The 14,107-nt window shown below is 42.9% G+C and overlaps 1 protein-coding gene across 5 annotated transcripts in view; it reads left to right on the top strand.

Moving 5' to 3' along the window:
• Nucleotides 1–14,107, top strand: part of UBE2E3 (ubiquitin conjugating enzyme E2 E3) — a 148,445-nt gene that overhangs the window by 37,761 nt on the left and 96,577 nt on the right. The window contains exon 1 of one of the 5 annotated variants that reach the window (XM_061608297.1): nucleotides 2,626–2,899. The exons of the other annotated variants lie outside the window; for them this stretch is intronic. Coding sequence (XP_061464281.1) covers nucleotides 2,853–2,899 — 47 coding nt within the window. The 5' untranslated portion in view covers nucleotides 2,626–2,852. Of the gene's footprint in view, nucleotides 1–2,625; nucleotides 2,900–14,107 lie in introns of those variants that run through there. 5 annotated transcript variants of the gene reach the window in all.

The raw sequence follows: 14,107 nt of genomic DNA, 5'->3' as shown, positions 1-14,107 counted from the left end.
TCCTCGCATCCTCATATCCTAAAGAGAACAAGCATTGGATCTGAAGTAAAAGTCCTGATGGCAGCATTGTTCAGTATGTGATGGAAGGTGTTGCCTACTGAGGTAAACACATGGTGAAATAGGGTGCTGCCATGAAAAGAAAAGAGCAGGGACGCCACAGCTTCCCCCCAAATAGTTGAATAGATTTTACGGATTCAGAAATTTGAACTATGTTTCTTTGGCTGCAAATAAAGCCTGTATAGTTTACAGCAAAGGCTGTGATACTCCAAGCAAAAGCAAAAACAGATCTGAGTCCCTCATGGGCTGCTATAAGTGACTGGTAACTAAGGCTACATCAGGCTTGGAGGGTCACGATTTTTGCATGCTACTGGAGAGAGTTCACCCTTAAAGCAAACCGTTTGCTAGGTTGGGATGCAGGCAGAGCTTGGAAAAGTTACTTTTTTGAACTACAACTCCCATCAGCCCAATCCAGTGGCCATGCTGGCTGGGGCTGATGGGAGTTGTAGTTTAAAAAAGTAACTTTTCCAAGCTCTGGATGCAGGCTGTAAGATTGGAGTAGGGAACCTTGGGCCCAGGGCCCAAATGCAGCCTTCCAGGCCTCTCTAACTGGCCCTTGGGACTTTCCCCAGGTTGCAACCCCTCTTCAGCTACACCCTTAACATGCCCTACTTCACACACCCCTTGAGTATTTTTTACCTGGTTAGAACGTGTCCTTGAACTCTGATCATGCCTCCTGCTTGCCTGGATGAAGGATCGAGATGGGTGTGTTGTATCTTTAGAAGCTAGCCTAATGTACAAAGTAAAAGATTATATTAGTTGCTCCACCCACTTTCTTCCTGGCACATGGCCCTCAGAGAGTTGCCGAGAAAGAAATGTGGCCCTTGGTTAGGGTTGCCATATTCCAATTCCACAAATCCAGGCAGGCTGTTTTGCATGCTATCCAAATTCTTCACTAGTTGTGCCAATTAACCATATTAAGCATATTAATGGTTGTATGGTGCAGGGTGAGGGTGGGGAAGGGACACCGCTTCTGGGGAAAATAACGTGTTTAGGCCTTTCCTTTCAGCAACTGAGACTCTGTAGAAGGTCAAGGAATACAAACTGATTAAAAGAGAATGCTACAGAGAATGGGCAGAGTGCCTTTAGAACTAAGTAACCACACCCAGTCCTGCAACAATGAGCATTAAAGATAAAGGCTTAAATGTAGAGATTTTGGGAGAGAACGGGGAATGTACCTGACCCACCCAGCCATTTTCTGCCTTCCATGAATAATGCTGTTGGTGGTGTCCTGTGAAGGAGCTAAAGCCCAGTCCCCACTTTCCCTCAAGAACCTGGCATAGCAGTGGAAATGGCAAAGACCTCAGCCTCTGTCAGGGAGCAGACATGTAACTCCAAGAGAAAAAGAATACCACTTACCAGGGTGATGAGTGTGGGATGGATTGTTCCATTCCATTGTCTTAAGGGGGGAAAAGGTTGCACCCCCCACTGCATTGAATATATATATATATATTGCCTGCCAGTTATTTTGAAGAAAGATATGTATTAAAAATACTTTTTAGCCTTTTGTGAATTGCTGAACAGAGGCTCTGCCGGGCAACAGGGTGAGCGTGTCTGCATTCCTACGCAACTTTACTTGGGAGCAAGCACCATTTAACAGGGAGGGAGCAGGGCCGAAAAATGCAAATGCTAATACCTCTGCCTTTTCTACAGAGAGGTTTGCTTTTATATCTTGTATTTGTTCAGGGCAGGGAGCGTTTGGTGGATTCAAACCCCTTTATTCCATCCTCCATGATGGCAGGCAGACCCTCCCATTGCATTCAGTACTTGAGACACATACCCTGAGACACATAAGCAATTGAGATGAAGGCTGTTTCTCTTTGCTGACTCAACCAGAAAGTGACCTAGAGTCTCTGGATTTTCTAAACTGCCTAGATTCTGCATATGCAACAGGGAGGCATGCTAAAATGCTTGGTTTTCCCAGGACAGCTGTGATGTCACTCATTGGCTAAGAACAACAGAAGGCAGGAGTAGGCTGATTTCTCACAAAATTATTGGGCATAAAACTGCCTCCACATTTTGCCTTGTATCTCTGAATCTACAAAGGCTAGAGACTTGTGCTTTTTTTTTAATGAAAGCTGGGAATCTGGGCCACCTAATGAGCTAAGAGGGCACCGGGTACCATGACTAGAATCTGGGTCAAACCCAGTTAACCAGACAATATGGCAACCCTACCCTTGGTTTTAAAAAAGTTCCCCACCCTCTGCTCTAAGAGAAGGATATTGTTAATTTACTTTTTCATCAAATTTTGCACAGGAAGAAAGAAATTTGCCTATTTGAGTGGCCTGTGGAGAGGTCAGCTCTTCAAGACTCCTGAACCTTTGTTCTCTGCCCCCTTGGTTAACTGGCCGGTTAGGCCCCATCTGCACTATACATCTAAAGCTGTAGTGGTTTGACAGTCAGTCCCTCTTCCCAGGAAGCTCTGAGAATTATAGCTCTGTGAGAGTAACAGGCACCTCCTAATAAACTCAGCACCCTTAATAAACTACAATCCCCAGGGTTCTTTGGGAGAAGTCATGTCTGTTTAAAGTGGTATGATACTGCTTTAAATCGGTGGTGCAGATGGGGCCTCAGCCTGTGATGGGAAGTACTGATTAATTTGCCAGTGAAATCTCTTAATTCTCTTCCATTACGAGTTTGCAAATGAGTGTGCAGTTTGTCATCTGTAGACAAACTATGCATAAGAAATCCCACTTTGTAGTGGTTGGGATTATGAAGCTTTGCACTTACATCTGTTTCTGGAGGCGGGATGCTGAATGAAGGATCTGTGGCTCCCATTTTGTATAGGCTGAAATATGAACCGGGAGAGTTCAAGCAGCAAAGTGCAAGTGGCACAGCAAGGGTTAGTAGAAAATAGCCAACAATGTTGATAGCCTTTCCCAGTTCTCTGTCCACTTTCTTTTACAGCCATGCTTTTATTTATAGCTTTTTGTGAGAAGTGTGCCTTTTCCAGTGTCCTCAACTGCAAAAATGAATACACTCATCACAATTTTGAGAGGAGAGGAATTCAAAATATGACCATCTTTGTACTGCAAGTCGTATGTTTCCTGGTTCCCATTAAGCCCTTGTTTTCGTTTTCATATAGCCCTTTCCCATTCATTAACTTTGTGGGACCTGGCCACCGTTACGTCAGTTTCCACATCCAGATTTGAAGGGGTGTGCATGTGTGTGTCTTGTTTTTTCTCTTTCCCCAGCTGTTGTTTAAATTCCAGCAGTTCAGAGCTTGCTGTTTCCTTGGGTAGGCCAAAGAATAACACACACACAGAAAATATTTCCCGGCTTCATTTTAATCTGGCCCAGTGTTTGGACTTGGCTGTTTTTGTCCTTTCCTGACAGTAGACGAGTGTTGGTATGTTTTAACAGCCTCGTGTGGGCTTGGATGCCAAGAGAGTACATAGCTTTGCCATGGTTTCTCTGGTCTGTTCTTCTTGATGTTTGAAATTGGTTGAACTTATTGAATTAAGGGTGACATTCGTCTTAGACATCATCACAAACAAGCTATCGGTACCTCTTGATTGCTGTCCACCATCTCCTCTGTGATACTGTTAGTGGGATTTTTTCTTAAGCTTCTTACAAATGACTTCCTTATCAACAGGTGTATTTTGAACCCATTGGCCTGAACGTAGTTTTTTTTTTTTTTTAAATCCTTTTGAAAAAGCATGTGAAGTGCATGTTTTTGTAAACCGCTTGGAGGTCTTTACATTCAAGCGGTACATAAATTTTGTAAAATAAATCAATAAAATAAAATGTACATATGGCAGTACCACATGTTAGGAACATAGGAAGCTGCCCTATACCCAGTCAGACCCTTGGTCTATCTATTGTCTACACCAGCCTTTGCCATCCTGGTGCCCTCTAGATGCTTTGGACTATACCCCCTGTAAGCCCCAGCCAGAATCGCTGTGCTGACTGGGGCTGTTGAGAGCTGTTGTCCAGAACATGGGACAGATGCAAGGCATCACATGTGCAAGGCGAATATTGGACTACACTGATTGTCTGCAGTGTTTCAGGAAGAAGTCCTTCGCAACTCTGCCTGGGGGTGTGTGTGCAAAAATATTCCAATAATTAATTGTCCATATTTTGTCAAGTGTTTTTCTGCAGCCATGAGTTCTAATGTGAACATGTGTGTGTGTGTGTGCACACGTGCATATGTATTTATAGACAGAAGTGTAGGGGCTTGTTCAGAAGTGCAGGGCCCTTCATGATAATCACACCACGCCCCCTTACAACCTTTTCCCACTTTCCCTTCTCCCTTGCTCTCTGTGTCATCTTTGAGTCCACACCCTACTACAACAGACGTCCCTAGGAGCCAAAGTATGAAAGGGGAGGCTGTGTGTTAGCTACTGTGAAGAGTCTTCTCTGTGGCTGACTCACCTCCTTTCACTCTGATTGGCTCCAACCAACATGAAAGGACACAGACTCTTCTTAGTGGCTAACACACTCCCCTTTCATGCTGATTGGCTACTACATAGGGAACTGGCTGAGACCCTGCTCCCAAAAAAGTAAGGGTTCAATGATCCCTTATGACCCTAGATGACTACACACGTTTATCAATAGATAGATAGATAATTTCAAGTGTTAAATTGGGATTTTTATTTTAGCACTTTACCCACATCACTGGTGATATCTGCATATTGAAAATACTGCTACAAGCCCTTTTAAGGTCTGTTAAGAGAGTTTGCCAGACCCACAAGTGACACAGTCTATAGTACCACTAGGTCTGTAAGACGTTAGCAAAGTTTTACTGAGTTGTTTTCTCCCTCCTGCAGAGTCAGGCTATGTTCTTCCTCTACTGTCAGAGACAGTACTGCCGGAATACCAGTTGCTGGGAATTGCAAGTGGGGAGAGCGCTATCGCATTCAGGTCCTTTGAGAGTGCGGGACTAATGGCCCCTTAGCCTGATCCAGCAGGGCTCTTTTTATGTTTTTAAATGGTTCCTTTGAGTCCTCCCTCTGATCCACAGAAAGGTTCAAGTCTCTCCCTCCCCAACCCCCTCCACACTCACTATGTCTTTTATATAGCTAACATACCATCCTTTTATAGTCTATTTTACATTAAATTGGCTATTGAGATGTGAGCATCAGCCTCTTTGCAGGCACTTCTTATTCCAGAAGGAAACTCATCTGTCTCAGCAGGCAAATTTGACTAATCTCAATAACATTGAGTCTTTACATAACTATTTGGTGCTAACTCAAAAACCCCGTGGTTATCTAGCACATTTGTTCATTATTGTATCCTTGAATTATTTAATAAAACCACGCAAGGAGACAGTGTGCTCTCAGGACAGCATACAAAATAAAGGCTGAGCAATGTTTTGCATCCCATGCAGCTATTTTCTCAATGCTGACACTGGTGATATATTTATTCTGGGCGCAAGCTGCTGTGTTGTTTTAAGGCTAATACTGAAAATAAACAGAGTGTATGTGTGTATGTGGTTTCCTTCCGAATAGTTAAGCCAGTCCAGGAGAATCCTGCGCCCTTCTTCTGTGATGAGTTCAGGGGCAAACTACAGGTTATACCAGGGATGGGGAACTTTTTTAAGCCCAAGGGCCGCGTTCTGTTCTGGGGAACCTTTTGAGGGCACGTACCAGTGGAGGGGGGCAGAGGCAAAAGCAGGTGGAGCAATGAATGCAAATTTCTATTTTTGCAGCATTTGATGGTTTCTACACACAGTCCAATACCCCTTTCTGTCCTCCATCCAGGCAAGCCAGAGGCATGATCAGAGTCCAAGGACATGTTTCAGCCAGGCCAAGGTGCAAAGCAGGGCCAATGAAGGGTGTGGCCTAGGGTTGCCAGGTTCTTGGCCTGAGACTGATCCTGTATCTTTAGGAGAAGAGGTCAGCCAAGTGCAGGTGTTCTTGCAACACTATAATGAGAAAAACCACAAGGTGGAATTCTTTCCCCCTGCACAACTTTTAAAGATACAGAAGACCTCTTGGTTGCCAGGCCCAGCCTCCAAGAGGTCTTTTGTATCTTTAAAAGTTGTGCAGGGGGAAGGGAGAATTCCACCTTGTGGTTTTTCTCATTACAGGGTTGCAATACCACCTGCACTTGGCTGACCTTCTCTTCTCCTAAAGATACCAGATCAGTCTCAGGCCACGGACCTGGCAACCCAAGTGTGGCCTGGGGAAAGTCCTGAGGGCCAGATAGAGAGGCATGGGGGCTGCATTCGACCCCTGTGCCAGAGGTTTTATTATGCACACAAGCATGCCTGCAACCAAGCCCCGGTGTTTGTTGTTTAGTTGAAAAGTAGCTTTGGGAGACTGAAATACAGCCAGCTGGATTGCATCATGATTTCAGCATCTTTGTTCAGTCCCACTGTGCCTTGCTTGAAAGTGCCATCTAGTTTGAGAACTCCAGAATGCTTTCCTCTGAAAGCATGTGTCTTTTTAATACGTCATGGCTCAATTATCACATTCAATTTTGCCTGCCAAAATAGCCATATATATTGTCTAGCGAGTGACAGTCTGGGCCTTTATCTAGGCTGGCTGCTTGCCAGCTGCTTAATTGAAGCTCTGTGTTTGCTGTGTGTCAGATCATACAGTGGTCTATTACGCCCAGCTAAAACAATATTTTGAAAATGTTTCAAATGTAAACCAACCCTGCGCTTAAGAATTTATACTCTTTTGTTGAATAGTTTTTTGCTGCAGTTGTAGCACTTGGTTATTTAGCGTAGATTATATTTTGGTTTTCACTTTGCCTGTGAGGTCTTAGAACAAGCTTTGCACCTCTTGCATTCACCTTGGAAAATTAATGTCGGCACTAAACAATGTTGCTGATAGTTCCCCCCCCCCAAAAGCTGAAATGATTAAAGCTGTGCACTCTGCCTGTAATTTCTCATGTGAAGAATGCATTTCATACTTCTGCACCACACAGTCACTCTTGCTTTGCTTTATGGAGTGCAGCTAAATGTGCAAAGAGGTATCCCTGGTCATCTCCCGAGTTCTCATAGATCCACCTTTGCTGAGCCTCACATGTAGGCTTGCATCACAGTTGCACTCCATTAAGTGTGGTTCCATTTGACTGAAGTTCCCAGACATTTGGGAGATGTTGCCACTTTTCCTTTATCCTCTCCATCTGTGGCTGTTGGATAAATGCGGTTGTCGTGTATTTGGGGAAGTCCAAACTTAATGGCCTCAGTTCAGCTGTGGTTACATGCGGCAAGCAATATGCATGATTTAGGAGCCCGCAGAACAAGTGTGCCAGTGTGGTACCTGTAATACATTTGTTATTGTTGAATATTGACAGATAAGCTCCTAATATGTTAAAGCACAGGGGAATCAAAAGGGAGAGGGAAATAGGGTGCTATATTTGTTATTAAAAAAATCTTAAGCAAAATGTTGAGAGTAATAAAACAGAATGTACTGTGCAGGTAGTAGGTGTGTATCCTTTTGAGCATTGCAATGCAGATGGGGATCCAGTTGTTTATTTGCTTTGTGACTAAGGTTTCAATCCAGTAAGGTAAAATGCATATGGACAGCTGCATTAAGTTGTGCGTCATTCCTGTAGTATTGTGGTGGTTTGATTATATTTATCTGCATTATGAAATGTGCAGCGCAACTCCGGTTCTTAATGTATAACTCAAATATGGCACGCATACATGTGTGATAGAAGATGTTCTTTTGAGCAGTTTCCTATTGGAAAAGCACTAGGCTAATACGGCTAACGGCAGAAAATTAATTACTATTTAGGCTGATGCAAAACTAGCTGGCTACTGAACAGGAGTCGAAAGGATGTCTTTTGCAGACCAGATATTTCTCACAGATAAACAAAAGAGGCTGATTATGCCAATTTTTCCCATTATGTCAAGCAGGCTTTGAGGGTGGCTAACATTAAACTTACCCCCCCCATATGAGTAATCTAAGCACGTGACACCCGAACCACAGGGGGTGTGATTGTTCATTTTGTCCGGACATTTGACTTTACTTGGGTTAGGTCTCGCTGAACCCCACAGAGACTTCTTTCCAAGTAAACATGTAGGATCAGATTTCATTAACCTGCTTTTCCATGTTACCTTCGACTGAAACTTCTAAAGAAATGTTTTAGCAACGGGATTCTTTATGTCTTTTACTTTGGGGAGGGAATGTTTTCAGTAACTGTCATAATATGACCAACGAGGATTTTCTGGACTTTTGCCTTTCTCTCTCCACGTATAAATAAATACATAAATAAACATTCTGTATTAAATGCCTTTCTTTAGTAAACACATTCTGAGGAACAATGGAAGGCTATTTTTTCCCCATTGGAACAACTCCTCTTCAAATTTGTTTTGCTACTTTTTCTTTTTTTGGTGTTACCACATCAGCAAAAGAGGATGTGGGTTCTGGAGAAAAAAAGAGAGATTTTGACTGTGCAGGGTGAGGGGGAGTGCAAAGTATATGTGTATCTGATGTCTCAAGAGAATGAAAAGCAGGTCTGCTACCCGTCATTCATTGGATGTTTATGATGCATTGCAGAGTAAAAACCGATGACACTTTATTGTGGCAGGACCTACATACATCTCCATTGCTGTACAGCGTGGCTGTTTCTGACTTTGAAAAAGTTACTTTCTCATGTCTGTGTTTAACCCGACTAAGCTCGGCTTTTTGATCACATTGTAAACATTAGGTGAAGCATTAAGTGTATTCTCTAAAACCTGTCTCACCATCTATCCTCTCAAGGTTCCCAACATCTGGCTTTTAAAATCTCTTGGAAGTACAAGTAGCTGAAAATGAGATGAATAGTTAATAGATTGATTTTGTCAGCCCTAGTTTTGAAGCCTCGGTGAGTGGGGTAGGAAAGTATTTTCACTGCCCTTCCCCCGAGTTCTCAATCCTTTGAAGTGGGGAACATGGTGAATGCGTGGATTTTGCACACTTGTTATGTCAACGGAAATTGTAAATTAACCTCAACCTTGAGAGCATCTGATGGAACATAGTCCAATTATAGGAACACTAACGACTCTCAAGCAGCTGTTTTGTGTGGTACAGAACCATACAGACAAAGCAGTGTTGACAAATTATATGCCACATCACTGAAGACCTAGTATCTTGAATCGTATCAGCTGGTCAAAGAACGTCTACCTGGTATGAGCAAAACTCAACATTGTGGGACAGTTGCACCCCTTTCAGAGACATTCAGAAACAAAGCAAGTTGGAAATGGTGTGAAATGGAGTTTTGCAGTCCTTTTTTTTTTTTTAAATGAGGTACTGGTACTCGTATCCATGGATGACAGCCCGATTGGCTGCCATGGGCAGCAAAATAAAAGGTGATGCTACTCTGCATTGGTGAAGACCATCACAAAAAAAATGCTGGAGGAGTTTGTGGGAGACTGTGTTCTTTACCATGGAGAACCTGGAAACCTTACTTTCTCAACACGGGATGTCAGACTGTTTAGCCCATCTAGCTCAGTATTGCCTATACTTGACTGGCAGCTCTTCGGGGTTCAGAGAAAGGCCTTCAACCGCTCTGCTTGGAGGTGATGGGAGTTGTAGTCCAGAAACATCTGGAGGGCTCCAGGGTCCGCATCCCTGATTTCATAGAATCATAGAATAGTAGAGTTGGAAGGGGCCTACAAGGCCATCGAGTCCAACCCCCTGCTCAATACAGGAATCCAAATCAAAGCATTCCGGACAGATGGCTGTCCAGCTGCCTCTTGAATGCCTCCAGTGTCGGAGAGCCCACTACCTCTTTAGGTAATTGGTTCCATTGTCGTATGGCTCTAACAGTTGGGAAGTTTTTCCTGATGTCCATTTGAAATCTGGCTTCCTGCAACTTGAGCCCATTATTCCATGTCCTGCACTCTGGGACGATTGAGAAGAGATCACGGCCCTCCTCTATGTGACAACCTTTCATGTACTTGAAGAGTGCTATCCTATCGCCCCTCAGTCTTCTCTTCTCCAGGCTAAACATGTGCAGTTCTTTCAGTCTCTCCTCATAGGGCTTTGTTTCAGTCCCCTGATCATCCTTGTTGCCCTCCTCTGAACCCATTCCAGTTTGTCTGCATCCTTCTTGACGTGCGGAGACCAGAACTGAACTGAAGATGAGGCCTAACCAGTGCTGAATAGAGGGGAACGAGTACTTCATGGGATTTGGAAACTATACTTCTGTTAATGCAGCCTAATATAGCATTTGCCTTTTTTGCAGCCACATCACACTGTTAGCTCATATTCAGCTTGTGATCAACGACATTTCCAAGATCCTTCTCACATGTCATACTGCTGAGCCAAGTATCCCCCATCTTATAACTCTGCATTTGGTTACTTTTTCCTAAGTGTAGAACTTCGCATTTATCCCTGTTGAATTTTATTCTGTTGTTTTCAGCCCAATGCTCCAGCCTATCAAGGTTCCTTTGAATTTTGTTTCTGTCTTCCACAGTATTAGCTATGCCCCCCAATTTTGTATCATCTGCAAATTTGATAAGCATGCTTTGTACCTCCTCATCCAAGTTGTTAATAAAAATGTTGAAGAGCACTGGGCCCAGGACCGAGCCCTGTGGTACCCCACTCGTTACTTCCGCCGAGTTTGAGAAGGAACCGTTGATAAGCACTCTTAGAGTATGATTTTGGAGCCAACTGTGGATCATCCAGTCCACATTTAGCTATCTTGCTAATCAGAATATCATGGGGCACTTTGTCAAAAACTTTGCTGAAGTCGAGGTATATTATGTCCACAGCATTCCCACAGTCTACAAGGGAGGTTACCCAATCAAAAAATGAGATTAGATTAGTTTGGCAGGATTTGTTCTTCATAAATCCATGTTTGACTCCCTAGTAATCACTGCATTGTTTTCAAGTTGCTTACAGATTAACTGCTTTATAATCTGCTCCAGAATTTTCCCAGGGATTAATGTTAGGCTGACTGGTCTGTAGTTCCCCGGTTCCTCCTTCTTGCCCTTTTTGAAGATAGGGACAACATTAGCTCTCCTCCAGTCTTCCAGCATTTCACCGGTCTTCCATGATTTCGCAAAGATAATAGATAGCGGTTCTGAGTGTTCTTCAGGCAGTTCCTTCAATACGCTAGGGAGCAGTTTATCAGGCCCTGCCGATTTGAACTTGTTCAGAGTGATTACGTATTCCTTGACCATTTGTCTATCAATCTCAAGGTCCAATCCTGCCCCTTCTACTTCATGTTTCCTGAGAGGGTCATAGGCCCTTTTTTGGGAGAAGACTGAGCCAAAGTAGAAATTGAGGACTTCTGCCTTGTCTTTGTCCAGAGCTTGGAAAAGTTACTTTTTTGAACTACAACTCCCATCAGCCCCAGCCAGCGCCATGCTGGCTGAGGCTGATGGGAGTTGTAGTTCAAAAAAGTAACTTTTCCAAGCTCTGTCTTTGTCATCTGTTACCATTTTGCCATCCTCATTCAGTAGCTGTGCCATCATTTCTTTTCTCTGTCTTTTACTATGGACATACATGAAGAAAGCTTTTTTGTTGCTTTTAGCATCCCTCGCTAGCCTCAGCTCATTCTCAGCTTTAGCCTTCCTGACACCATCCCTGCAATTCCGTGATACCTGCCTGTACTCTTCCTTTGTGGGCTGGCCTTCTTTCCACTTCCTGTATGTGTCCTTTTTTGTTTTCAGGTCATCTCTAAGCTTTTTTTGAAGCCACATTGGGTTCTTCTGCTGTTTTCCCCCTTTTTTCCTTGTTGGAATTGCTTGCCATTGCGCTTTTAGAATTTCCTTTTTTAGAAACTCCCACCCATCTTCGACTCTTTTTCTTATTAGGGTCACTTGCCATGGAACCATACTTACCATTGTTCTGAGTTTATTAAAATCAGCTTTCCTGAAGTCCATGGTGTGCGTATGGCTACTCTCAGCTTTTGCTTCTGTTAAAATCAAGAATTCAAGTATGGTGTGGTCACTTGCCCCCAGAGTTCCCGTGACTGCCACTTCATCCACCAAATCATCTCTATTTGAATGATACCGCTTATAACAACCGAGTAAAAGATCCATTAGCACATTTAGAGCATTACGTTTCCTTGCCTTAAAAAATATTTGGTTTCTTAGATCTACCAAACTGGAATGGAAACTCCAAACTCCCATTTTCTTACAAGGAGGAAGTAATGACAATTGAGTTATACTTTTGGAAAGGGGTGTGGGTGTGTATATGTGTCTAGCAGTTTCTGCTGGCAGTTAATTTAAACTAGCCAGTGGCAGTGGTGTTTGATGGAATCCACCCACCGCCTTGAGCAGGCAGTGAGTTTAACCTGAATGCCTCTTTTTCTCCCCTTTCCCCTGCCACCCACTTTCACCTCTTTGTAAGATGGGAATCTATATAAAACCTATACAAATTTGCCATAGGCATGTTCACTTAAAAAAAAAAAAAAAAAGCTTCACTGGGCATGTATAAATACGTAGACCTTATACTTTGGAAACATTTTGCTGGGGACTTTGTGTATGTCCTTACTTTCCTTTTTCCTCCAAGTGTGTTTCATTTTCTGCTATGAATTTCTTGGACCACCTGTTGAATAGGTAAAGCCATAAAGGGGCCTTGTGTTGTGTTTTGAAAATAGTGTATTTTACTGTTTTGATTTTTTTGGAATAAGGGGCTAGTCTCTATATGTACACACTGTACACTAGCAAGAGCGAGCCTCCGGCTCGTGTTCTCTCCTCCAGAACAATACAGAAAGTTAATGTGAATTAATGGGCAAGCATGCATCCTTTTTGATGAAAAAAAGGATAGAGGGTTCGTGGGACTGTAGCATTTATATGCATAAGCTACGGTTCCCATGTAAATGTTTCACACAAGCTGGGGCAGAAGCATGACTTTGGGATTTGCTCCTGCATGTAAGCAACCTAAACCTTTGGGCGGTGTGCAGACTAGCCCACTCTAGGGTGGAGAACCTCTTAAAAAGTGGAATTGCAACAGTGCACTGAGGAGAAACAATGGCTGCAAACAGCTACAAAAAGGTACATTGGTGTGTGTGTGAGTGACATTTAGCCTCTGAAAAAGGACTCCTTATGGGCTAAAAATAAAAATGGGTGAATTTTTAAGCACCGTGCTAATTAAAACATTATCTGTGTTGCATGCTTTACAAACTGCTTTGGGCACTGTTAATTTCATCTGCACAGGAAATCTATATTCTGCAATAAGGACATCCAAATGTTGTAAATTGTGTGAATTTGCATTCACTTTGTGTGCATGTTGCATGATTCTGCTTCCAGCTGTCAAGCTTAGAGAATTGGTGATAGGAGAGAGGAAGGAGAGAAATGTATAGATGTCAAGGCTTGATGAGCGAAGAAGGGAAGTTCCAAGTGATGGATGATTCACGTGGGATAAAGACAAGGTGCTGTGTGGGTAGCAAAGCGTGGATTTCACCTACTGAAGACCTGCCTAGCTCTGTTCTCTTGAGCTTTTCCTGAAAACTGCCTACCTGTGCTCAGGTTGTTCTTGGCAGCTTTTGAGATTTAGACATTTGTACATTTTGTTTTGCTTTTCAAAAATGGAGCAAAGTTGCTCTAGAGACCAAATCCTATAGCATACATTTGTTTTCTGCATCTGTGCAAATAACCAATTAATTATGTAGATTCCTAAGATGATTTGAGCTTGTGAGTTAGCCAGTTAATTCTGAGCTCTTCCCCCTTGCTTTCGCACGTAGTGAGCATTTATGCAAATATGTGCACGTACTTGGAAGCAAGCCCCACTTTGTTTTGTGGATCTTATTTGCAGATAGCCGCAGTCACCCTCTCTGAGAATTGCCCTCAGTTTTGGGCCTTTGTTGTGTTTTGGAGTGTATGTGTGTCTTTAGCCTTGTCATTACTTCCCAAAATTCCGACGGAAGAGATGGCTTTATGAATGCTTGGAAACGGTCACTGTACACTTAGTGTGTTTGCAGATTTCTGGAGCAATTTATTCAGAGGATGCCTGGAGTACTGTTTCAGGAAACCAAGTAAATCTGTATGCTACAACTTAATGCTTTTATCCTGTCAGTGCAAATTACATTCATTTGTCCCTCCAACCACAAAATTTTGGAAATTAAAAAAACAACGGATAACTCATCTGTAGTTTTTCTTTTTTTAAAATCTTTTTTTTAATCTCACACCTGTAGAAAAATTGCATTTGTCAAAAAAATG

Source organism: Rhineura floridana, chromosome 2 (genome assembly GCF_030035675.1).
Source record: "Rhineura floridana isolate rRhiFlo1 chromosome 2, rRhiFlo1.hap2, whole genome shotgun sequence".
In the NCBI taxonomy this organism is placed as follows: Eukaryota; Metazoa; Chordata; class Lepidosauria; order Squamata; family Rhineuridae; genus Rhineura; species Rhineura floridana.
Note: the sequence above shows the minus strand (reverse complement) of the source record. Positions and strands in the feature narration are given on the sequence as shown.